Source organism: Lepidochelys kempii, chromosome 8, assembly GCF_965140285.1.
Source record: "Lepidochelys kempii isolate rLepKem1 chromosome 8, rLepKem1.hap1, whole genome shotgun sequence".
Classification (NCBI taxonomy): Eukaryota; Metazoa; Chordata; order Testudines; family Cheloniidae; genus Lepidochelys; species Lepidochelys kempii.
The window spans coordinates 3,224,381-3,250,712 of record NC_136387.1 but is presented as its reverse complement, the minus strand read 5'-3'; the positions used below and the strand labels follow the sequence as shown (position 1 = coordinate 3,250,712).

The 26,332-nt window shown below is 43.1% G+C and overlaps 2 protein-coding genes across 5 annotated transcripts; one reads left to right on the top strand and one right to left on the bottom strand.

Moving 5' to 3' along the window:
* Positions 1 to 12,286, bottom strand: SOX30 (SRY-box transcription factor 30). Of its 2 annotated transcripts, XM_073355202.2 has the most exons (5): positions 11,028 to 12,286; positions 9,423 to 9,662; positions 7,256 to 7,435; positions 4,927 to 5,419; positions 1 to 1,391 (listed from the first exon to the last, which is right to left on the bottom strand). In XM_073355202.2, the coding sequence occupies exons 1-5, from the start codon at positions 11,917 to 11,919 to the stop codon at positions 1,010 to 1,012; spliced, it is 2,187 nt and encodes a 728-aa protein (XP_073211303.2). In that variant the 5' UTR covers positions 11,920 to 12,286; the 3' UTR covers positions 1 to 1,009. The 2 variants fall into 2 exon arrangements, with proteins under 2 accessions (XP_073211303.2, XP_073211304.2); XM_073355203.2 differs by lacking the exon at positions 9,423 to 9,662.
* Positions 12,287 to 12,594: 308 nt separating this feature from the next.
* On the top strand, positions 12,595 to 23,225 carry THG1L (tRNA-histidine guanylyltransferase 1 like). 3 transcript variants are annotated; one of them, XM_073355208.2, is made up of 6 exons: positions 12,595 to 12,803; positions 14,414 to 14,590; positions 15,155 to 15,324; positions 16,255 to 16,343; positions 18,725 to 18,832; positions 21,498 to 23,225. In XM_073355208.2, the coding sequence occupies exons 1-6, from the start codon at positions 12,610 to 12,612 to the stop codon at positions 21,654 to 21,656; spliced, it is 897 nt and encodes a 298-aa protein (XP_073211309.2). In that variant the 5' UTR covers positions 12,595 to 12,609; the 3' UTR covers positions 21,657 to 23,225. The 3 variants fall into 3 exon arrangements, with proteins under 3 accessions (XP_073211309.2, XP_073211311.1, XP_073211310.1); XM_073355210.2 differs by lacking the exon at positions 12,595 to 12,803 and having other exon boundaries at positions 14,433 to 14,585; positions 15,245 to 15,324; positions 21,498 to 22,381; XM_073355209.1 differs by lacking the exon at positions 12,595 to 12,803 and having other exon boundaries at positions 14,503 to 14,590; positions 15,159 to 15,324; positions 21,498 to 22,381.
* The last annotated feature ends 3,107 nt before the right edge of the window (positions 23,226 to 26,332 follow it).

Sequence of the window (26,332 nt, the reverse complement as noted above, 5' to 3'; positions counted from 1 at the left end):
ATTCCCAGTGAAAGAAATGGGAAGAAAAGAAACAGAAAAAAAAAATTGTTTAGTGACATGAATTACTAGTTTTGGCAATCAAATTCTGTATCTCATCTACTCTTACAATTTAGTGGAGACATTTTGCAACTAACGAATTTAAAATATGTATTGTATAGATATTAATGTTAACTATACTCAGGGATCAAATCATAGTCCACCAGTATAAGTTATTTCACAGGGCTAGACTCTATCACCCTGATTCCCACGGAATAGCACCTTACTCTCCAAATGGTCCCCATTTAAATCAATGAGACTCTTGCACAATATGATACTATTTAATGTGAGTATGGGTGGTAGAATTGGACCCTATATTTTCAATGTATTACACAACAATTTGCAGCACAAATATAGATTATATAGAAAAACAAACTAAATTATGTTGTTAAATAAATATACCATGGTAGACAAAGGGCAAATCTGAAAGCATGAGGGAATTACTCCTGACCCCAATCCCTAGCCCCCAGTGCATTTTATTACATCAAGAATTACATTTTGTTCAAGCATCTGTGACATACAGACAGAATTATTTCACTTGCTAAAATTCCTAAAGTAAAACTGCCAAAATGAATGCAAGTTCTGGAACACAGAAAGCCAAAGTCCTGATTCAGGTCAGCACTTAAGCACATTCTTAAGTCCATTCCTATTCAGAAAAGCACTTAAGCACAGGCCTAAAGCTAAGCACATGCTTAAATGCTTTCCTGAATAGGAATGCCTTCGTGATTCTGGGCCCAAATGCAGGCCTAATGTGAACAACTGAAAACCCAGAGACTTCAGTGACAGCCCCAGGTCCGTATCTGGCCTCCCAAAATGCTAATGGATGATCAGAGTTCTTAAAACAATCTGCACTTATCGCCGAGGTGATTCGGGTTTCTCCTTGAACACACTGACTAAAAAGATATTATAGGACTGAAATGTTTATTTAATATTTTAAAAGACTCCTGTGTATTGTTATCATTTGGTTTAAAAATTACAAATCTCTTAACACTTTCCCCTCCTCCTCCTCATCACTGTCAGTCACATTGACTTGCTGGATGCTGGAGGGTGTGGATGGGGTTGCTGTGAAAACGTTCTCCAAGGCTCCAATATCCAGCTGTGGCATGGGGGTTAAATATTCCTCCTCGCTATGGCTGTGGCTGTTGTAATAAGACACTCCCTCTAGGCTCTCACAGCTGCGGGAATCTTCACTCTGTGTGCGCTCATCTGGGTACTCCCTGAAAGGATAGTCTCTATTCAGAGCAGAAAACATAGCCTCATGCTTTTGGTACTGGTCTTCGTAAAAGCCAAGACATTCGGGCATTGAGCTGGGGAAATTCCCATAGCCAAATGGAGGGCGGCTGTACGGGCACGTGCTGCAGTGAGAGACCAAGAGACGATAAATCAAGCTTTCTGCCATGGTGCTAAGTTGTATTGCATAAGGACTATGTAAGATTGGCTACGTTTCTACTGGGGACTGAAGATGAAAGTTTCCCTAATGATCTGCATTAGCCAATTCATACTGTAGTGAGATATTTAAACACACTAACCCCTATAAACACTGCAGCCACCCAATATACAAGGAGAATCATACCCAGTGTCTATGACAGAGATACCAGCCTACATATGCAGCTCTGTTGCTGCTGGATAGACCCAAGAAGTTTCTTTTTTAAAAACAATTTTATTTATTAGTGTACAGCAGAACCTTAGAGTTACAAACACCTCAGGAATGGAGGTTCGTTACTCTGAAATGTTCGTAACTCTGAACAAAACGTTATGGTTGGTCTTTCAAAAGTTTACTACTGAATATTGACTTAATACAGCTTTGAAACTTTACAATGCAGAAGAAAAATGCTGCTTTAAACCCTCTTAATGTAAATAAAACAAGCACAGAAACAGTTACCTTGTCAAATTGTTTTAAACTTTCCCATTTTTTTAGTTGTTTATGTTTAACACAATACTGTACCGTATTTGCTTTTTGTGTATATGTGTTGTGTGCGTGTGCTGCTGCCTGATTGCGTACTTCCACTTCCAAATGAGCTGTGTGGTTGACCGGTCAGTTTGTAACGCTGGTGTTCATAACTCTGAGGTTCTACTGTAACGTCACAGATAAAATAGTGTCCTACATGCTATCGAGCATTTTATCAAACATACCCAAAATAGTAAAACCCAGCATCATAACCTAAAGGGGGATATGACAGAGATCTATAAAATTATGAAAGGTGTTGAGAAAAAGTGTTATTTACCCCTTCACATAATACAAGAACCAGAGATCACCCAATGAAATTAATAGCCAGCAGCTTTAAAACAAACAAAAGGAAGTTTCTGTGCATTTCTTCACACAATGCACAGTCAACCTGTGGAACTTGTTGCCAGGGGATGTTGTGAAGGCAAAATGTATAACTGGGCTCAAAAAAGAATTAGATAAGTTCATGGAGGATAGATCCATCAATGGCTATTAGCCAAGATGCAACTCCATGCTCTGGATGCAACTCCATGCTCAGGGTATCCCTAGCCTCTGACTGCCAGATTCTGGGACTGGATGACAGGGGATGGATCATTTGCTAATTGCCCTATTCTGTTCATTCCCTCTGAAGCATCTGGCATTGGCCACTGTCAGAAGACAGGCTACTGGGCTATATGGACCATTGGTCTGACCCAATATGGCCGTTTTTATGTTTTAACCCAGTTTATGTGATCTCTGCAGGCCACCGTTTATAGTGGAGTTGGAAGAAGGCTTAAAAAATTCCTTTTATTTCCTTTTAAAATCATGTCTTGCAGCTGCTAGACTGTTAGTAAAAAAGAAGGCTATCAAGGAATCCTGTCCAGAGTATACTATGTAAAGAGGATACATCAGTGGTTCTCAACCCATGGGCTGCTTACAGCCCAGTCAGCACACAGTTGCTCCCCATGTAACATCCTCAGGGCCATTCAAATAATACATATATTGTGTGGTTGTGGCCCACATAATAAACAGAGCGCTGCATATGCAGCCTACAATGGTAAATCAGTTGAGAACCACTGGGATACATGGCTAGTCATCATGCAATTGACAGGTGAAAGTGAGAAACGCCAGAAAAAGAATAATAGAAGGTGATAAGAAATTGCTCCCCAAAACAACTAATTACTGATTTTTTAGCCTTATTCCGGTCCCAGAGGGTCAAAGCATATTACAGTTTATTTAGTGTTGTAGACTTATATAGTACTGTAGAGTAACTAAAGTGTGTGAAACAAGTAACAGAGCCCTTCTCTAATGATATTATAGTTTAAAGATATGTATTGGTGCAGTGCAGATCCAGGCTTCAGTGGTACTGTTCACATCTCTTAAGAGAGCACATGGATAGGATCCCAAATGCAGCTGGTACAAACACAGTCAAGAGGTCTTTCCTTAAATTTCTTCAATCCAGCCGCTAATTTTAGCACACAATTTTGCACACACATTCATTTGCACAATCAGTGCTGCACAAAAAAGATGAATTGTTTACATGCAAACAATAATCCACACAGAAATGAACTTTCAAATAAGTTTGTGTTAGAGCTGTCTGCCTGCTGGTGGGGTATGTAACTTTATGAAGCCCAGTTTTTGTTAGAACACCAAACAGACTGTTATGGTATGAGCCAAAAAAAACCCCCCAAAACCCCCAAGCTGTTCGTGAGCTCTGCCTAATGATGGAAACCAAAGGGCAAAGCTCAGATCATCTTTAGCGCCCAGTGTGAAGGCAGGCACCAATGCATCCATGCTATAGTGTGTTGTTCAAGTGATGATAACCTTGGTCTGTTATTTAAGGTTCTTGAACTTAACGCACGCCCACAGACTGACTTGTGTTGCAGAGATGATCTGTCCATTAAGGTCTTTCAATTTTCATGGGTCATATTCTGCCCTGACTTACCTCAAGGCAACCCCATTGACTTCATGCAGGCATATTCTGCTGAGATCAATAGGAGAGTGCAGTGTGTAAGTCAGGGCAGAATGTGGCCCCAAATCTTTAAGCATCGCCTCCAGTTGGAGAGTGATCATTGTAATCATTTGTGAGGCTGAATTCCCTCTAAAATCAAATATAGGAAAATTGGCTACTTACAAAAAATGAGCTATGAAAATGAACACTGAGCTCGCTCATTTCTCCATTCAAAGTGACACAGAGTTTGTGCAGTGTGAATTCTCTTAATTGATCTCTGCACTAGCTGGCTTCCAGGTCCTCTTGGGCCTGAACAGCACATTTAGCTGTTGCTCAACTGGCTGCTACAAGGCACTGGAGCCTGCCTGTCGTCACTGCTGAACCAACAGCAGTCCCTCTGCACGTGGTCAGGTTAGTCAACACTGAAATACTGTAAGGCGGGTGTTCAAACCCAAGAGTTCTTGGTTCAAGTGCTCTTCTCCAGTTGACTAACCCAAGGGTGCAAAGAAAATACTAGGGTTTATTTGTTATATCATGCTCAGGTCTCTTTCCATTTGGTAAGACCTCAGGACTATTCCATTTCATAGAGCCAACCCCACCAAGGTGCTTGGGGTATGGTGTAACCAGCTCAAATGCTTGCCCAGTTTTAATTCTGATTTTTTAAATTTCCATAACTTTTACTCAATATATTTTTGTTGAATTCAATTGCACTGCTGGGACTTGGGTGGCGGGGAGGGGCAGCAAGCACTTCTAGTTACTGTTAGCTTAGAACACGCAATGGCTTGGAGCTATTGGTAGTTGGGTACAACTCGGAGCAGCCTCGGGCTGGCAGGTCCCACAACTGGGGAGCTGTTAAGGTGGCATTAAGCCCACTTTCCCCCACAGCCTTGCAATCCTGCACTGAGAGTCATTTGCCCAGTCTGCTGTTCTTTGCACTCTTTCTATAAGCAGTAGCTTTTGTTGACCTTTAGCACATACCTGCTCTCTCTAGAATTTAAATGAATGACTTAATTACCTTGATGGGAAGTAGTGGGGTCCAGGTAAGAAGTAAGGGTGATGAAACGAAAATCGAGGAGGAGCTCCAAAGAGAGTGGCTGGATGACCAATGGGAGGAGGTTGATAGAGATGTGAGTGAGGAATGGGAGGAGCCTGGGGAATTGGAGCACTTCTAGGACAAGTAGAAACACCTGAGTACTCCTTAGGGGGTTGACTATTAGAGACAGGAAATCTGGAGTGAGTGGTGCTGGCATTACTTGGGTTCCTGCTGGAGCTCTCAATGCAAACTGGGATAGGTCTCTTTACAGAACAACTTGATCCGGAAGGTACATGATGAGCTTCTGTCTGTGCAGGTCCAGCAAAGCGCTGTGGTGGAATTACAGGGTGAAGGGGCAGATTTGGAGCTGGGACAGCCACTGGTGTGGTGTTTCCAACACTTGGCTGGAAAAGTGTAATTGGACCCGGATGTTGTATGGAAGGAGCTGGCAGCTGGATAGTAGAAGGGGCTTCACCTTTTGAAAACAGAAACGATTATTGCTCAATCATGAATGGAAGGGTTCCAGTAAGAGCATTTTATAAGTACCACTTTAGCTAACTACACATAGAATAGAAAGAAGACAGACATAGCTAAGTTCCCCGGGGGGATTCCATATTGTCCTCTTCTATCTCCCAGAACAAAAACAGAGACAGCTCAATATTTCTTCTGTCCTTGGAAATCCCCTCCTTGGAAACCAAACACAACTTTCTCACCTCTACTGAGTAACACGCCCACCTCTGTCACATTGATATCCAAATCTGAATGTAATTAAGTATATTAGCAAATTTAAGAAGGATGACATGTGGTTAACTTCAACGCTGCTGTATTGAAATGCTGCCATTACAGAGCTTTCTAACCCACCTCTCCAGAGCATCTTCAGCATAACACCCCTATAATTCACAATCATATGCCACTTAGCAAGTCAGTATGGACCTGCAATGTATACATAAAGAATATATGCATACATTCTCAACTGATGTAAACCTGCTTAGTTCTACTGTGGCCCTAAGAAACAGAATCAAGTGGAAATACCAAACTTCCCCAAAATTGTTATTTTTCATTTGTTTTGAAAAAGGACACATCCAGGCAGTGTTTATTCATTTTGTCATAATTTACAGACATGTTTCTGTATCATTTTTATGATAATAAAGTTATCATTTAGAGCGTGCCTTTCCTACAGAACGATTCCAAAGCATCTGGGGGGACATTTTCCAAAGTGCCTAAGTGATTTCAAAGCCTAAATCCCAAGTCAATGGAATGTAGGCATTTTGTAAAATTTTGTCCTTCATGACAATATATACAGGAATCACTTCAACCACAACTAAAGTATAGCCACCTCTGGGATGAAACAGAGTAGGCATTCAAGACAGCATAACAACACTATACAATAGTTTAGAACAGGAAGAGAAGAATACCATATCCAATCAAAACTACTGAGGGAATTTAGGTCGGTAGCATGTAGTTATTCAAGGTGGAATCTAGCCAGAACAGAGTGTAATTACATGTACTATTCTGAATATTACATAATGACCATGAATGCTCATGGCCTTTGTTTTCCTATCTTATATGAAAGATAGCAGCTCCAGCACTCCCACGTCCATAGTGGGAGAATAGATCAATACTGAGGCAGAAGAAAGGATGCTACTTATTGAATCACTAACACCCCTTCTTGAAGCACGCTTCGCTTTCCCAAAAAGTCCTCCATCTAAGCACTGCTGAAACTGCTTAAGTGATGAGACATGGAACCACAGATCAAGGGATTGACCCGCATGGAATATGTTTTTTCATTGACCAGATTCCTCACTTTAAAAGGAAGCCTCAACCCACATTAAACAATGTGGGCACAATTTTGCACATGCACTTTTTGGTGCACACTTCTCTCCTAACCAGGTTTTGGTGTGTACAGAAACTTGGATTTGTGTACTCAAACTGTATGTGTGTTTGCAAATTAGAGAGACAAAGCAAATGAGGTAATATTTTTTATTGGACCAACCTCCGCTGATGAGAGAGACAATCTTTTGAGCTTATACAGAGCTCTTGTTCAGGACAGTTGTTCTTGTCTTACCAACAGATGTTGGTCCAATAAAAGCTATTACCTCACTCACCTTATGTCTCTAATGTAGCCCTCACACTAACAACATCTTTCCCTGTGACACTTTTTCTGACAAATTTCCCCTTGTCCTCTTAAGCAGCTTTGCCACTGGACTGTTGCTTTAAACACTCTTACGCTGGTCTACGCTTGACCTTATACAGGATACAGTTTTCTTATTATTATTGAATGAATTCACCAAAACTAATTAAACAAACTCACAGGCAGGATGTCCAATACTGTTCTGTACACTGGGAATGACAACGGAGTAAGTGGGCGATCGGAAAGGATAAATTGCAGTTGGGTTTGTAGTGATGATGTTCTGAGAGGTGCCGGGAAATACAGTGGAGACAGTCAATGGGAAGCGTTTTCTTTTGCCGGGTCGTGGTTGGTAAACCCAGCCTGTGGGAGAGTAAATGAGAAAGCTTCAGGCAGATTTAATAGATGTGTGGGCCAGTTTCAAGACATGAAATCTATGTAACCCACGAGTCTGAAAAGTCTGTATGGATCCACAACAAGGGCAAATCCTCTTCCAGTTGAAGTCAACAGCAAAACTCCCATTCACTTCAATATAGTGGCAGACTGAGCACCCTATCAGAGAACATGATGAAACTGGCACATTCTCTCATTCTTTTCATATTAACGTACGTTATTATGTGTTTGGTGGAGGAGATACTGGATCAGAAAAACAGAGGGGCCAGTGTGGCACAGGTTAACAACACATTATGAAGGGAGGGTACGGGAGAAAATGGCAATACATCCTGGACTTTATTTTGAAAAAATATGGTAAAGTTAAAAATGTGGCTCCAGATTTATAATCTCACTGGCTCCCTGATTCTCAACTACACCTATGCAAATTTCATTTACACCAGTGAGACTGTAGAGATGTAATAGTTTTTGGCCCAATGGGAGCTGTGCATATATTACTGCAGGCAGAACTAGGTTTGCCTCTGATACATACACCAATCAAATAGCAAGAGACTTGTAAAGATGATGATAGGTCATTTATACCAATTAGGTTTCATTAAGCAGTTTAGACTTTTTGTCTCATTATGATGTTTAAAGAAGGCCTGAATGTTTGGGGGTGTTTAATATTATGTTTTGCTTTCTGTTTGTTTATGACATAAGAAATTCAGATCTTGTCTACTCTGGAATACTCCGTGGCAGCCTGGAGAACAAGCAGGATTATGACATCACAGATACAAAAGGACATAGCACCTTATATTTTAGTGATTTTTATTCAGTTTAAAATGCTGTTTTTTTCACCTGTTTAAATTACTCAGGAGAAAAATGCTTTGTTAAGGATTCACTACCCTGCCCCCTTCAGTTAAAGGCTGAAAAAAGTCTCATTCCACATCTGAGACCTCCAACAAGTGTTCCTACCAAAACACAGAAAAACAGATTTGAGTCTTGATTCACCTCTGGATTACTTAGAATAGTGTAATATAGACAGCTGTAAACTGGAGTAAGAAGGGGTGAATGAGACGCTTGGTATTCCTGCTATTTCTAAGCTAATATTTTATGAAAACCTTCTATTTCTATTAGAAATAAATGTGTTTCCAATGAAAATGGGGATTTTTGTTCAGATTTAAGATTTGTATTTAGCTTTACCATTCCCTTACAGTTTTGCAACCTAAATGTTGCAGCATTATATTTGTGCATGGGAAACAGAAAGTGAAACTTACTAAAAATTGTTTATAAAGTGAAAGACTAGTTTAATTTCTTTGCCCAATCTGAGTGAAAAGAAAAATATAAAGAAACAGAATAACCGGTGAAAAGTAAATTAGATTTGAAAATCCTTTGAATTTTAATAATCTAACTTGTAATTAGTGTTATAGGTATGGATTTCTTTATTTTTAATTATATCAGTATTGGGTGCTATTATTATTTACATTATTACTCTCAGACAGGAAACTGTTAGTCCATAGTTAAGGTTGAAAAAATTATTTAATATATTTATAGGCATTTCTATGGTCCTTGTCACCATAGTATCTGATAACATTAATTTTTAGGAAAATGCCTTAAATGAATATTACAATTTAAGGAACAAATAACACAGGGAGCACAGGGAATTCAAAGTTCAGAATACAGTGCTCCAAGAACCAAACATTAGAAGTTGGGGACCCTCCTCTTTCCCACCAGAGTTATCTTCTTCCCATTCAGCATACTGACCCTCATTCCCTATATGGCTTTTCCTTTCCCAATCCTACTGGACTGGACTAATTTGCCTATCACGTAGCTCTCTGCCTGCCATTTCCCCTACCCTAGGCATCTGTATCAGTCCATGCAGAATATTGCACTAGGCCATGAGTACTTTATAAAGTCAACATTTTTGGGTAACGCAAACTTTTAAAGCATGCGGATGTAAGGAAGTATATGCATTTTTTACCAGGAAATTCTTCTCTGTGCTTTTCTTTAATCTTTTGAGCTTCATCATAATAGGGCTTCTTTTGCTCTTCAGTGAGTTTGTTCCACTCTAATCCAAGCTGGACACTGATTTCTGCATTATTGGCAGCTGGGTTAGCTTTGGCTAGTGCCGGCCGGTGAATTCTTGCCCACACCATAAATGCATTCATTGGACGTTTTACATGGCCATTTCTGTCTTTGCTAAATGGGGTATCTGGTATCCCTACGTACCAAAAATCAGGAAAGAATATCATTAGACAGACAGCATATGCAATGTTGCCGTAGATCATATTTAAAGAAAGAATCCAGCTAAACCCAAAGAAAAGAAACACCTAGATTCTGGAACCCACAAGCCTCCGTACATATTTGGAGAATTGCCCCTGGAAAAAAAGTTCAGCTGTTGTCAACTAAGAGAATACTGGAGTAATGACTAGCCACAAGTGAAATACTCCACAAAGAATAATTTAAATATTTGACATAACAGCATCTGCTATTGTGGGATAGTCTCCCTCTTTCTCTCTCCTTTCATACAGATCAGAGCTAATTTCAACATAATAAAAAAATGGTAGGGGTTTTGTTTTCATTTGACTAATTATTGTGTTATGTAATGCATATGTTTATAAAGGCACCACAGTATCAGTGCAAGCTTATGCACAGTGCAACAGTAATGCACCAAAACCCTGACCTTGCAGGGACCATACTCAGTGGTAATACGGGTAGTTCAGTTCTATAGCCATTCAATTCTTGGCTTCGCTGCTAAGCCTGCCAGATGGTGCTAGTCTTTTTTGTGATGTGGACACCTTTGCTGGAAAGACTGATGAATCTACTAAATGCTCATTAGATGCAAACAACTTCCCATCACAACCAACAGGGCTGGATTTGAGCTGATGACCTAAAGGTGGAAGGTTTCCACTCCACTACCAATTCACTTAGGAAGCAGTCCCTCTATGAAAGCTAATTCTAAATGCACCCATCACCTAAACCCTGTATTATCAATGACAGGACAAGAGTCTATTAGCCATTAGGCCACCTCTTAAAAGAAATTATTAATTTTAAAGGTCAAAATTGAGCTCCTAAATCCACTCAAAGATTAAGCCCAAGATTTTCAAGAATAGGAGCCTAAAAGCAGTCTTTAAACTCAGTGCTTAGGAAATTGCCTCATTTTCAAGTGGTGACTTTAAAATGAGGTGTTGGGTGCCCTACATTTTCAAAATCAGGCCGGTGCCTAAACGTGGACTTTAAAGACTGCTTTTAGGCTCCTATTCTTGAAAATCTTAGGCTTTATAGTTAAGAATCAGATACCTGCTACAGGGGGCTAAAGTCAGAACTGGAGTAAGCAGCTGCATGGAGGTCAACAGAGCTGAACCCTCTAAAACCCAGGTTGAATGTGACCCTGTATGTTTACACTCTCAGTGCAGGTGGAAATGATATGGATACAGTTTACAGAGAAAGGCCAGGACTTCAATCACATTTCTACTTGTGTTTCCTAGCTGCTAAAATTCCAACTTTGGGGCAACACGTGTTGTAGCCTTGGAAATTCCGATGTGACTGCAATAATAACTGCATTCCGATGTGACTAGAATAATACCTGCATCAGAGGGCAGCACTGTGAGGGGCACATCCTTAGTTTCAATTTTGACTGAAGGCTCCAGTAAGGATTGCATTTTAAGGGGCACTTGGGCCAGGGGCACTTTAGTCACTCGGATCAGCTCAGAAGGTGGAGGTCCCTGAAACTGGATCCTGGTCCCAGAGGGTACTGGATGGAGTGTCAATGGGATCTTCAGGTCTTGAGGATGCTGAGCTCCAAACCCACCAGGCGGCTGAGCCACAGGGGCATCTTTGCTGAAGGATCCAGCTGGCTTGGACGACACAGCTTCTTCCCTCCCCTTGCAGTCCTCACCGGCTGCCTCTGCCTGCTCGGCCTTGATTGCTCCTTCTTTCCCAGTCCCCGAGGCCACGCTGTCCCCCCCAGTCTCTTTCACCATCACCTCTTTCTGGCTCTCCTCTGCGTGCCCCCCTTTTTGATCCCCTCCTCTCCTGACGGGGCCGCTGGCCGCGAGCTGGGTCCCCTCTTTCCCTGCTCGTCGGGCTGCGGCGGCCTTGAGCTCACCCCTCTTTCTCTTGCTGCAACCACTGCACCCCAGCGGGCCCTCTTGCTCCTGCTCCTCTGCTTTTCCCTGCAGCGCCCGGGGGGGCTCACTGCCCCCCTCCTGCTCCCCAGGCCCCAGCGCAGCCCTGGGGGGCGGCAGCGGCCTGCTGGGGGGACTCTGCCCCTTTGGGGGGTGCAGCTCCTTGCCGGGGGCGCCCTGCCCGGGGAGGGGGGGCAGGAGCGGATGGAGGGGGCCCGGCCTGGGCGGGGGGCGCAGGAGGGGCGGCTCCCTGCCCCCCGGCCTGGTGCGGGGGTGCAGGAGAAGGTGCTCGGAGCGGGGTGCCTCCGGCCCGGCTGGGGGGTGCGGCTCCTCCTGCGCCCCCCCCTCCATGGCGCAGGCGGGCCCCAGCGGGAGGGGGATTGTCGGGGATTGTGAGCTCAGCCGCCCCCCTCTGTCGCTGTCCGTTTGTTTCCTGCGGTTGCTCCGCAAACGTTCTCAGCGCCCCCGCCCCCGCCGCACGCGCTGCCCTCCGCGCCTCGCGCCCCGCCCCGCCCCGGGGGGCCGCCGCAAATGGCAACGGCGGGGCGCCACGTGCCTCCCACGCGGGGAGGGGGCGGGGCTGCGTCCCGGCGGTTGCCATGGCGACGCGCGACAAGGGCCTCTCCCCATGGCGACCCCGGGAGGACCGCGTGGCGGCTCGCGACGGCGGCAGCCCGGCGCGAGGCGGAGCGGGGGCCGGGGCTCCCTGCCCGGCGCGCTCTGACATACCCGCGCGGGACCAGGCCCGGGGCGGCGGCGGGCCCCAGAAGAGCGAAGCGAGGCCCGGCCCGGCCCGGCCCGGCCCGGCCCGGGGGGGGGGCGCGGGCAGGGACTGAGGGCCCCGCTCCTGGGGCGGCTAATCCACCCCCCTCTGCAGAGCCCCGTGCCGGAGGCCAGGGCCAGAAGCGCCCCCCCCCCCCTCTTCTGGAGCGAGCAGCAGTCCTCCAACGGCGCATCCCACCATAGAGCTGGCCTGGCCTGTGGCTAGAAGAGGTCGCTTCCGGGGTGGGTCGGGGAGGGGGGCTGCTTCCGGTTCCGGGCATGCGGCTGCGTGTCCGGGAAGCTGCCGCCGCTGCCGCCGCCGTTGGGCCTGGGACGAGGGCGCGGCCGGGCGGCGGCCGCCGGGCCCCCATGGCGAAGAGCAAGTTCGAGTACGTGCGGGACTTCGAGGCGGACGACACGTGCCTGCCCAACTGCTGGGTGGTCACCCGGCTGGACGGCCGCAACTTCCACCGGTGCGGAGGCCGGGGCGCTTCCGGGAGGGGGGCCGCCGGCAGCCGAGGGCAGTGCTGCGTCTCGCCGCGGCGGCGACGGGGGCGGGGCCCCAGCTTGCCCCAGGCCCGGAGCGAGCGATGGGCGCGGCGGCCGGGGGGGCGCCCCCTTCCCGTGAGGGGGGCGGGGCAGCGCCTGTGGCCGTGTCTGGCCGCCCGGGGGCGTGGACGGGGGCACCCCGGGGGGGACGGAGGGCCCTGGGTGTAGCTGGGCCCCCGGTGCTAATGGGCTCTGTAAGGGGACGGGGTCCCCGGAGGTGCCCACCCTTTCACTCAGCTTCTGCTGGAGCAGGGGTGATCAATCCGTTGTGGCCAGGTCCCCGTGTCTTGGTCGAGGTAGAGTCAAGGTCCAGCCCCCAGAGAGAATGACACAAAACCCGTCGCAATAGGGATCGTGTGTAGATCCTAAAGATCTCGTGAGCCATTCAGACGCATCTGGCGGTCTGGCTTTGGCCCACGGACCACTTACTGACGACCCCTGTGTGCTAGAACATCCGTGTCACCCGGTCATAGGCCTCAGGGCTGCCGGGAACCGCTGCAGGCGGTGGGGAAATGTCATGACTGTTGCCTGGGGGGAGGGAGGAGAGCGTGGGACTGGGAATATTTATCTCCGGGTTCGGCAGGTGTTTTCCGGTCTATATAGGTATTTGTACTACGCTCATCACTGTAGGATCTGTGGCCGGGTCTCCAGCTAAAACTTAGGTCAGGGCTGTGAAAGTTTCATGCCCTGAGCACTGTAGACAGGCTGACCTGGTCCCTGGTGTAGAGGCGGCTAGGTTGACCGAAGGACTCTTCCATTGATGTAGCTACTGTCTCTTGGAGAGACGGAGTGATGGAAGGCTGCATTGTGGTACTGCAGCAGCGCTGGTGTCTATCGTACAGATGTGCCATGAATCCCTTCCAGTAGAGCATTAAGTAGCGTCACTACATGGCTGTCAAGTGCTGTTTGTTCTCTCCCCCTCTCCCCAAAGGCAGAAATGTGTGCAACGGAATGACTAATTTTGGTGGTGTGTGGGTTTGGGAGAGTGTGACCCTCATCTCCATAAGCGATAAGGGGACTGTAGTTGGCTGGGCTGTGCGTTGCTTCCACAGGCTGCTCAAGGCCAGAGGGAGCACTTTTTCCCTGGAGTTATAGTTTCCACAGGCTGCATCACTCAGGTGATGATACACAACTGACTCTTACTTTGTACAAATTCAGTGAAGTTCTCAAGCTCTGGCAATTTGCTGATGCGTCTTCTCCCTTGGATAAAGTCTGAATGTGCTTTAGCAAAAAAGTGATGTAATAGTGACAAACCATATGCCTCCCATTGACTCCATATACCATAGGGGCACCAGTTGATTTTAAGAGGAGTTAAATAGTTGGCGTCTGATCTTGATGAGGAGGAGATTGTGGTGTATGGGACTCAGAAGCAGGAAGATTTTCTCATAGTGTTTTTGACACCTGGAGGGAGTTCATTGACTTCCAAAAATCCTGTCCATGCCAACAATGTTCTGAGGAAATAAATGTGATGAAAACAAGTATTGAGTATCTTTTATAAGGTTAATTTCCCATTGAACCTCTATTCTTCTTGAAGCTTTGCTGAGCAGCATGGCTTCAGTAAGCCTAATGATGACCGTGCCCTCCATCTGATGACTAAGTGTGCCCAGACTGTGATGCAAGAGCTGGAGGATATTGTCATGGCTTATGGACAGAGTGATGAATACAGCTTTGTTTTTAAAAAGAAAAGTAACTGGTTTAAAAGAAGAGCAAGGTAATTTCTCCTTTTGAGCTTACCAGTTTCCCCATGTTTAATAGTTCTCTCTGAGAACTGGCATATGCAACTATTGTTTCTTTGTCCTTAAACTTGTACAGATGCTACCTGTATGATATAGATGGAAACTACACAATTCACTTGTGTTTGTGGGTGTGATTTTTGTATATATAATATGAGATTGTAATTAGCCATGGAGTATTTGATGTTATGTTTTTGTGTATGATGATTTTGAAAAGTAAATTAAATAAAGTTAAAAACAAACAAACAGCAAAAGGGTGAATAAAAACCATCTTCTACAAAAGAGGATTTTTTCAGTAACCTCTCTCCTCTTCCAGCCTCCACTGCTTAATTCTTAACATGTTTAATTCCACCAACCACTCTAAAAGGTTTTACCTGCTATTGGTGGTCCATAGAGCCGCGGTATGAAAAGCACTGCTGTCCACCAGAAGCCTTACCACTGATACCCAAATAATTACAGATAGAAAGGTATAGTTGTTTTAATAGCTAATGTATTCTCTGTCTCTCTCCTCTCTCTCTGTCTGTTGGCTTTGCGTTTGCAAGTAAGTTCATGACTCACGTCGTCTCCCAGTTTGCCTCCAGTTATGTTTTCTACTGGAAGGATTATTTTAAGGACCAGCCACTCCTGTATCCACCCGGATTTGATGGACGAGTTGTCTTGTATCCCAGTAACCAGAATTTAAAGGACTATCTCAGCTGGAGACAAGCAGATTGTAAGCATCTTTAGATATCAGGAAAACGAGAACAGTTGATTTTTAGCATAACGATTTAACTGTTGGGTGTTTTTTTCCTCCTGGGATGAAAACCTCTAACCCCTTATTGCCGCATGCATAGGTGCGCTCAGTGAAAAAGAAGCTGCTGTATAGCAGAGGGACTGTAGTTTACTTATTTAAAAACACATCCTTGGAGCTGTTAAGCTGCACAAGAGGTGGATGATGTTCTTAGAAAGTAGATTATTTTACATTCTACAGTAATCTTCCAAAACCATCCCAGTTTGTATTTTTATTCCCCTTTTATCTTCTATTGACACTGTTTTAGAAAGAGCAATGTGGTGTTTGTGACATTACTCATTTTATGTGTTAATACTTCTATTATTTTTACAGCACACCCATTAATAACATGGGATCCATAGCAGATACTGGATTGTCATCACTAAAATACTGAAATTCAGTACCAGAAATTTTAGTAACCTCACTTGAATGTTGTTTTTTTTCACTGAGAGGTATAAACGTTCAGATTCAGCAATATTGTGTAGCAAAATTACAACAGTCAAATGACGAATATAGGATTTTCCATGACAGATCAGGTCACTGTTGCAAAGCTAGTATCAAACCTGGGGCAGTGACTAACATCTGTTGTTTCAGAGGAAGGTGAACTCTGTCTGCCATAATGCATCTTACTTAACAATTATGATATACTTCATGTAGCTGTGAGGAATCAATCATCTGACCATTCCAGAGATCCAGTATGCCATAAAGCATGAGATTGGATTACGATGATACTACATAACGACAAATATTACTAATGGTACTTTAAATATCTAGCTGTAGGAATTTGTGGGAATGGAAAACCATTCTCTGAATAGCCATCTAGACTTTGCAAATAGTCTGTTTGTCCTTTGACACCATTTCCTATTTCTGCAGGCCACATTAATAACCTCTATAATACAGTGTTTTGGATGCTTGTGCAGCGAAGTGGCTTGACACCAGTCCAAGCACAAGACAGATTACAGGTAAGCACCTCTTCTAAATTAATTGTCTTCTAATATCAACTATAAGGAGAGATTTTATTCATAATAGTACAGGGAACATACGCAGAACCCAGTTGCCAAGTACTTCCAATTATCCAGCCCTATGCAGGCATGTCTTGCCCATTAGGGAAGGCCTGTATACCAATTCATTTTTCCCAGTATGTGCTTATTTTTCTTTGGAGATGATGTTGGTTTTGGATTTCTGTTTTGCAGTTGAGGTGTAAAGATCTTAACCTGACTGGCAACAAATTTACTTTAATTAGAATCCAAATAGGATTTTAACTTCATAATTAATGGGTTCAAATGCTTAGAAATGTGTATATGAAATGTGACTGGCCTCAAAAGAGATGTGGTATGGGTGTAAAACTGTGATTCAGCAATTCTTGACGTCTAAGCCCAGCTCTAACAATGATTCAGTATGTGGTCTTGGGCAGGTCACTTTATCCATCTCATTCTCCTCTTCTTGCCTTTACAGGGTGCTGTTCCACACCTTTTTTTGTTGTGTACAAACATAAAAATTAGGGCTGTCAATTAATCGTAGTTAACTCCTGTGATTAATTTATCAAAAATTAATCATGATTAACAAAATTAATCGCGGTTTTAATTGCACTGTTAAACAATAGAATACCAATTGAAATTTATTAAATATTTTGGAAGTTTTTCTACATTTTCATATATATTGTATTCTGTGTTATAAGGGAAATCAAATTGTATATTTTTAATAAAAAGTATTTGCACTGTAAAAATGATAAACAAAAGAAATAGTATTTTTCAGTTCACCTCATACAAGTACTGTAGTGCAAGCTCTTTGTCCTGAAAGTGCAACTTACAAATGTAGATTGTTTGTTACATAACTGCACTCAAAACCAAAACAATGTAAAACTTCAGAGTCTACAAGTCCACTCAGTCCTACTTCTTGTTCAGCCACCCTAAGAGAAAAAAGTGTCTTTACATTTACGGGAGATAATGCTGCCTCTTCTTGTTTACAGTGTCACCAGAAAGTGAGAACAGGCATTTGCATGGCACTTTTGTAGCTGGCATTGCAAGGTATTTACATGCCAGATATGCTAAACATTCGTGTGTCCCTTCATGCTTTGGCCACCATTCCACAGGACATGCTTCCATGCTGCTGATGCTTGTTAAAAAAAAATGTGTTGATTAAATTTGTGACTGAACTCCTTGGGGGAGAATTGTATATCCCTCGCTCTGTTTTACCCGCATTCTGCCATATATTTCATGTTATAGCAGTCTTAGGTGATGACCCAGCACATGTTGTTCACTTTAGGAACACTTTGCTTTCTGTCAAATCTGCAGTGAAAGAAGGTACCAATGTGAGATTTCTAAAGATAGCTACAGCACTCGACCCAAGGTTTAAGAATCTGAAGTGCCTTCCAAAATCTGAGAGGGACGAGGTGCAGAGCATGCTTTCAGAAGTCTTAAAAGAACAACACTGATGTGGAAACTATAGAACTCGAACCACCAGAAAAGAAGATCAACCTTCTGCTGGTGGCATCTGACTCAGATAATGAAAATGAACATGCGTCAGTCCGCACTGCTTTGGATTGCTATCGAGCAGAACCAGTCATCAGCATGGACGCATGTCCTCTGGAATGGTGGTTGAAGCATGAAGGGACATATGAATCTTTAGCACACCTGCCACGTAAATATCTTGTGATGGTAGCTACAACAGTGCCCCAAGAACGCCTGTTCTCACTTTCAGGTGACATTGTAAAGAAGAAGTGGGCAGCATTATCTCCTGCAAATGTAAACAAACTTGTTTGTTTGAGTGATTGGCTGAACAAGAAGTAGGACTGAGTGGACTTGCAGGCCCTAAAATTTTACATTTATTTTTGAATGCAGTTATTTTTGTACATAATTCTATATTTGTAAATTGAACTTTCATGATAAAGAGATTGCACTACAGTACTTGTATTAGGTGAATTGAAAAATACTGTTTTTTTACAGTGCAGATACTTGTAATCAAAATAAAGTGAGCACTGTATATTTTGTATTGTGTTGTAATTGAAATCAGTATATTTGAAAATGTAGAAAACATCCAAAAATATTTAAATAAATTGCTGTTAATCTCTTGACAGCCCTAATAAAAATCAAGAACACACAGACCTCACTCTGCTTATCTATCCCCATTTTACCAAAGGAAATAACACTTGCTTACTTCATGGGGATGCTGTGAGGATAATGAGTTAATAAAGTTGTTTGAAGATTTAAAGAACCCTGTATGCATGTTATTAATTACTTGCATTCAACATTTACCTTACTTGTTTCTGTGCTATAAAAAAGGACATGTTTAAATAAATTGAGGTTATAAGGTGAACTTCTTATTTTCCTTTTCTCAATTTCAGGGAACTTTGGCTGGAGACAAGAATGAGATTTTATTTTCTGAATTCAACATTAACTACAACAATGAGCCTTTGATATATAGGAAAGGAACTGTACTAATATGGCAGAAGGTAAAAGCATCTTAACTGCATGCCTAGCCCCCCACACTACTTACCATCTCTCATTCAGTATAGACAAGTGGACTCCTGCCTTCAGTTGGCCTGTGACAGGGTTGGCCAACCTGAGCCTGAGAAAGAGCCAAAATTTACCAATGTACATTTCCAAAGAGCCACAGTAATACATCAGCAGCCCCCCATCAGCTCCTGTCCCAGCTCCTCCCACCCACCGGCAGCTCGACCGATCAGTGCTTTCGTGGTGTGCAGGAGGCTCTGAGGTGTGGGGAGGCGGGGGAGGAGCGAGGGCACGGCAGGCTCGGGGAGGGGGTGGGAAGGGGTGGAGTGGGGGCAGGGCCTGTGAAGAGCCAGGGCTTGAGCAGGGAGCACCTCCTGGCACGTTGGAAAGTTGGCACCTGTAGCTCCAGCCCCAGAGTCGGTGCCTAGACAAGGGGAGCTGCATATTAACTTCTGAAGAGCCGCATGTGGCTCCAGAGCCACAGGTTGGTCACCCCTGGCATGTGATGTCAGCCTCCATTGCCCATGTGTTAAATTTTCAAACAAGCACCTTTGTGCTTTCTCTCCTACTTGGGAGGAGCCCCCAATAAACATTTGTAAAACTGCCTCATTCTCCTTCAGATCCCTCCTTAAAACCCTCCTTTGCTTTGGTGCCTACAAAAATATTGACAATAATTAGGTTGTTCATGAGCGGGGACCACCACTTACTATACTGAGCAATATTGTCTCATTGTTTCCTTGTACTCTCCCATCAGTCTGTTTAAGAATCTGTTGTCTTGTGTATTATTCTTAAATTGCAAACGCTTTGGGTGCAAGGACCATCTTTTTGTTTGCTCTTTGTATGGCACCTAGCACAAGGTCCATGGCTAATGCTCCTAGGTGCTACAACAATAAATACTGCGTGCAGGTCACAAACCACAGTATAACCCCCACCCCCGATGCTTCTTATGATTAAATGTCATGACCTCCGCTTCCGTGGCTATGACTGTCTACATATAGAGATATTTCAGATACTAAGGAAATGGGGGTTTTGAACAGTGGGTGTTAAAAATGAGTTATTTTGAGGTGTTATAGATATATCTATGTCTAACTGAATAATATGAAAACTGGTGTCTGAAATCTGACTCATTTATAATATATCTGTACGACTGTTTACCTATGCATAGACTCATCATCATCTCTGTGTATGCATGTGTTACAGAAGTCAGTCTTGCAAAATTCTATTTGCCTAGAGCTCACTCTTCATGAGAGTAAAATACAGTTTGCTTTTTTTTAATCAGTCAGGTTAAAAGCTGGATAAGTAGATTGTACCTAGGCTGGTAAAATTTATGACTATTTTCCCAAGTTTGCTATAGTATAATCCAAAAGAAAACACTTGGGCCTATGCAAAGCTCAGTGCAGGATTGGAGCCTTAATATTTTTGTTATGAAGCAATTAGGACTGTTCAGCTCACTGAACAATCAATCCTCATTTTCATTTATTTTGATGAGGTGTTGCTGCATGGTACACGCACAAAAGTAACTTTTGATGGAGGAACTTCTTTATCTGTAACTTGCAAATCTCTTCATTTCAGAGTTAGCTAGTAGCATTTGTTCCCCTGGCTCAACAAAAAGTTATGGGCTTGATGCAGGAATAAAATTCTGAAATTATGTAGGGGATCAGATCAGATTATCATAAATGGTGTCTTCTGGTCTTAAAATTTATGAATTAGTATAGATGTGAAGTAGAAGTGTGTGTGTTTCTTGTGATTAGAGCCTAGCTAATGTTGGTTGAGAGTCCGCCACAATTTTCTCACTGTTCTTACTTTTTGTTATACATAAAAAGAATGACTAATAGCTAGCTCAGTTTTCTTTTGTGGCTGGTGATTTCTATGGCATTTTACCAAGAGGACTGATATAGGGAGAGACTCCTTCGTTTGAGATAGTGTTCCACTTGTCTCTTGTTTCTTGCCCATCTCTTTGACAATATTAGGCCTTCTGGGAGGCTTTATATCTACTTTTTCCATAAAAACTGATGTATTCTTTCCCAGCTTTCCAAGTATTTGTTGGTGCTCTCTTCAGACCATGTGAGAATGACCAACTGTTTCATCTGTTTCTTTATCCAGTGGCTTAACGTGCATGAATACCTATCTCTTGATTATATTAATAAATGGCTTTAATGAGTGTCTCACCATATAGTAATATATACACCTGGGGATGCTTGCCTTTATTTTGGAACGTCATTTCAGTGTTTGGCTTAGAGCGAACAGCTCACCTGCACCTTGCCACCTGTGTTTTTGTCTTGCTGAAAATACTCATGTGATAAGCTAAAAGACTTCAGGTGTAGATATTGAATTGAATGAAAAATGAATCCTGAAACAATTACCATGAAAATCATCAGAGTGGCATTCTTGTAATCTGATCCATTCAGTAGCAAAACCCTGTAAATATATGACCTGCGTGGCATGAGTTTTGACTGGAAAAATTGCTTCAGTATGACTTATTTTTGGTACCTGAGTGACACCATATGCCTAGATTTGCAGATTCTGGTACAAAATTAAAAGCTGTCATAAGGCAGAAGGGACAAAAGGGTCTTATTGTTAATATGTAAACAAGGTAAAACCAACAATTTATGAAACCTTCAAAGTCCTTTTATAAATACACTCATGTGTGAACTATATTTGCAGGTTAAAGAAGTCGCTACAAAAAGAATAAAACTGCCAAAGGAAACGGAAGAGAAGGAAGTTGAAGTGACACGGACCAGGAGTAAAGCTGTCCCACTGCACTGTGACATCATTGGGGACCAGTTCTGGGAGGACTATCCAGAAATCCTAGCTGATAGCTGACCTTCCCAGTTTGAGTTCTTATGCAAACAACAGGAAACAACTTATCTGCATGAGCTTCTGGGAAGTGAGGACTGTGGGGTGAGGCTCGGATAATTTAACTTTGTAATTCAGCATCCACATTTTGAGTGATGTTGTCTTAGAAACAGTGTCCTTGCCTGTCATGCAGCTATATCTATCTGCAGAAGCGAAAATCATGGTACTTTCAAAGGGAAAGAACTTTTATATAAAATTACAAAATTAACCCTTGTAAATGCATATTTGCATTGACTTATAACATCATCATCATGCATGTATGTAGGATCTTTCACATTAACGTCACAGGGTGCTTTATAGAGTTACTCCGCTAAAACCATCTACTCTTTGGAACAGTTAAAAGCAGCAGAAAGATTTTCTTTAGGTTTGTTTTAAACTCTGAAACAGACTAAAGACTTGGAATAGTGCCTTGAATCAAGTTCCATAACCAGGGAGCTTTGTTACAAAAATTCTCTAGCAGTCCACATCTCAGGCCCATGTTGAAGATACACAAAGTAGCCCAACAATTTGCTGTAACTAATTTTAAAGGGGTTTTTCTCATGTGTAAATTACTTTTCTATTTTTTTAAAGATGCAGAAATGTAATTCTCCCCCTCCTATGTTTATTCTTCAGAGTTTTTTGTTGCTGTGGCTTTGCTAGTTATTAGTGAAGGTCTCAAATAGCCAAATGTTGTAATAAAGTTCTCACACAGATTTCTGTCGTGGTTGGAGGTGTGTGTAGGTCATGCTCTCATTTTTCTGCTCACTGGGAAACCCTCTGGCTCCTGCTGGCTAGGATTATGGAAACTAGCAGAGAAGAGGGAGAGAAGATCTTATTGCTTATAGTTGGGAAGGTCTTATGTTACTCTTGTTTGATCCATGCAGTGGTATTGATGACAGTTCCTGCTACAAGAGCAGGCAGAGATGAGTCATGATGGGATGGATGAGGAGAAACTACCTTGGAGTGTGTACCTGAAGGAATTTGGTGCCCTGGCCCACATATAGTTTTTGTGCTGATTTAACTATTTTGGTTAGAGGAATACTTGTTACCAAAGTAGTTAAATCAGCTCAGTCCCTAGTGTGGACACAGTTATACCAGTATATTTAGGGGGATAAGTTTATAAAAGTGTATACTGATATACAAGCATCCACACTAAGGATGGTACCATTTTAACTATATGGGTTTCAAAATGACATCGTTTAACTGTCAGATAAGGTGGAGAGGTAATATCTTTTATTGGACCAACTTCTGTTGGTGAAGGAGACAAGCTTTTAAGCTTACACAGAACTCTTCTTTAGGTTTGATTAAACTATGTTGACAAGTACTTGGTAAGGAATTGTTCATGCTTCGCAGGCTGGGCATAGACAATGAAAGCAAGGAGCAACTATGACTAAAGAAGGTTGACACTGGACTTGTCTCTCATTAATTAACATTCCAGCCACTCCTCTTCCCCCCCCCCCCCCAGAAGAGAGCTGATTTACAGCAATATGCATCTTTTTTTACTATTATTTATTCACAACCTGTCTGAAAAGCACTAATAAAAAATTACAGAGTCAAGGTGTTTTATTACTGTGGCTATTTCCGTCTCTGCCCCTGCTCCTGTTAATGTGATTGGCTATAAAGAAAATACATTCAAGCCAGCTGCATAATCACCTAAATATAAGATAGTATATATAATCTCATTTTCTTAATGTGTAGTATGGATACGTGATCATCAAGAAGCTAATAGGAAAAGGCAGACTTGGGGGATTGTGGGGTGGGCAGCACATCATTCATTCCAAATTAATCATGACACCTAAGTTATAGAGAAAAGAAAAGGAGGACTTGTGGCACCTTAGAGACTAACCAATTTATTTGAGCATGAGCTTTCGTGAGCTACAGCTCACTTCATCAGATGTTTACCGTGGAAACTGCAGCAGACTTTATATACACACAGAAATCATGAAACAATACCTCCTCCCACCCCACTGTCCTGCTGGTAATAGCTTATCTAAAGTGATCAACAGGTGGGCCATTTCCAGCACAAATCCAGGTTTTCTCACCCTCCACCCCCCCACACAAATTCACTCTCCTGCTGGTGCTAGCCCATCCAAAGTGACAACTCTTTACATAATCAAGTCGGGCTATTTCCTGCATAGATCAAGGTTTTCTCACATCCCCCCCACCCCCATACACACACAAACTCACTCTCCTGCTGGTAATAGCTCATCTAAACTGACCATTCTCCAGGTTTAAATCCAAGTTAAACCAGAACATCTGGGGGGGGGGGGTAGGAAAAAACAAGAGGAAACAGGCTACCTTGCATAATGACTTAGCCACTCCCAGTCTCTATTTAAGCCTAAATTAATAGTATCCAATTTGCAAATGAATTCCAATTCAGCAGTTTCTCGCTGGAGTCTGGATTTGAAGTTTTTTTGTTTTAAGATAGCGACCTTCATGTCTGTGATTGCGTGACCAGAGAGATTGAAGTGTTCTCCGACTGGTTTATGAATGTTATAATTCTTGACATCTGATTTGTGTCCATTTATTCTTTTACGTAGAGACTGTCCAGTTTGACCAATGTACATGGCAGAGGGGCATTGCTGGCACATGATGGCATAGATCACATTGGTGGATGTGCAGGTGAACGAGCCTCTGATAGTGTGGCTGATGTTATTAGGCCCTGTGATGGTGTCCCCTGAATAGATATGTGGGCACAATTGGCAACGGGCTTTGTTGCAAGGATAAGTTCCTGGGTTAGTGGTTCTGTTGTGTGGTATGTGGTTGTTGGTGAGTATTTGCTTCAGGTTGCGGGGCTGTCTGTAGGCAAGGACTGGCCTGTCTCCCAAGACTTGTGAGAGTGTTGGGTCATCCTTTAGGATAGGTTGTAGATCCTTAATAATGCGTTGGAGGGGTTTTAGTTGGGGGCTGAAGGTGACGGCTAGTGGTGTTCTGTTATTTTCTTTGTTAGGCCTGTCCTGTAGTAGGTAACTTCTGGGAACTCTTCTGAGAGCCAGAAGAGTTCCCAGAAGTTACCTACTACAGGACAGGCCTAACAAAGAAAATAACAGAACACCACTAGCCGTCACCTTCAGCCCCCAACTAAAACCCCTCCAACGCATTATTAAGGATCTACAACCTATCCTAAAGGATGACCCAACACTCTCACAAGTCTTGGGAGACAGGCCAGTCCTTGCCTACAGACAGCCCCGCAACCTGAAGCAAATACTCACCAACAACCACATACCACACAACAGAACCACTAACCCAGGAACTTATCCTTGCAACAAAGCCCGTTGCCAATTGTGCCCACATATCTATTCAGGGGACACCATCACAGGGCCTAATAACATCAGCCACACTATCAGAGGCTCGTTCACCTGCACATCCACCAATGTGATCTATGCCATCATGTGCCAGCAATGCCCCTCTGCCATGTACATTGGTCAAACTGGACAGTCTCTACGTAAAAGAATAAATGGACACAAATCAGATGTCAAGAATTATAACATTCATAAACCAGTCGGAGAACACTTCAATCTCTCTGGTCACGCAATCACAGACATGAAGGTCGCTATCTTAAAACAAAAAAACTTCAAATCCAGACTCCAGCGAGAAACTGCTGAATTGGAATTCATTTGCAAATTGGATACTATTAATTTAGGCTTAAATAGAGACTGGGAGTGGCTAAGTCATTATGCAAGGTAGCCTGTTTCCTCTTGTTTTTTCCTACCCCCCCCCCCCCAGATGTTCTGGTTTAACTTGGATTTAAACCTGGAGAATGGTCAGTTTAGATGAGCTATTACCAGCAGGAGAGTGAGTTTGTGTGTGTATGGGGGTGGGGGGGATGTGAGAAAACCTTGATCTATGCAGGAAATAGCCCGACTTGATTATGTAAAGAGTTGTCACTTTGGATGGGCTAGCACCAGCAGGAGAGTGAATTTGTGTGGGGGGGTGGAGGGTGAGAAAACCTGGATTTGTGCTGGAAATGGCCCACCTGTTGATCACTTTAGATAAGCTATTACCAGCAGGACAGTGGGGTGGGAGGAGGTATTGTTTCATGATTTCTGTGTGTATATAAAGTCTGCTGCAGTTTCCACGGTAAACATCTGATGAAGTGAGCTGTAGCTCACGAAAGCTCATGCTCAAATAAATTGGTTAGTCTCTAAGGTGCCACAAGTCCTCCTTTTCTTTTTGCGAATACAGACTAACACGGCTGTTCCTCTGAAACCTGTCACTAAGTTATAGAGAGTCTTCCTAGCATCTGTGAGCCCTCTAATACTTTGGTCTGAGATATAAACTCTATTGGACTCCAGAATGTCTCATGTCAGTCTCCAGTAACTGACTTATGGAGGTTTCTCCTCATATAATAAATTAATCTTCAAAAAAATAGTAAAATTTGGATTTTTCACTCTGGCATAAAGTGGAAAGAATTTTTTGAGAACATGGTTCCAGCTGATAATACTTATCACCCACATGGGGCTTTATATCTTCAGAGCACTTTACAAGCATTAACCAATCCTCAGAATAGTGTATAATAGGTAAATATTCCCCTTTCACAGATAGGTGGAAACTGCAGGTCATAGGTAAGGGTCATATTTTCAAAAATGGCCTTTAATTTTGGGTCATGTTTTGAGAGGTGCTGAACAAATAACTCCAACTGAAGTAAAGGGTGCTGAGCACCT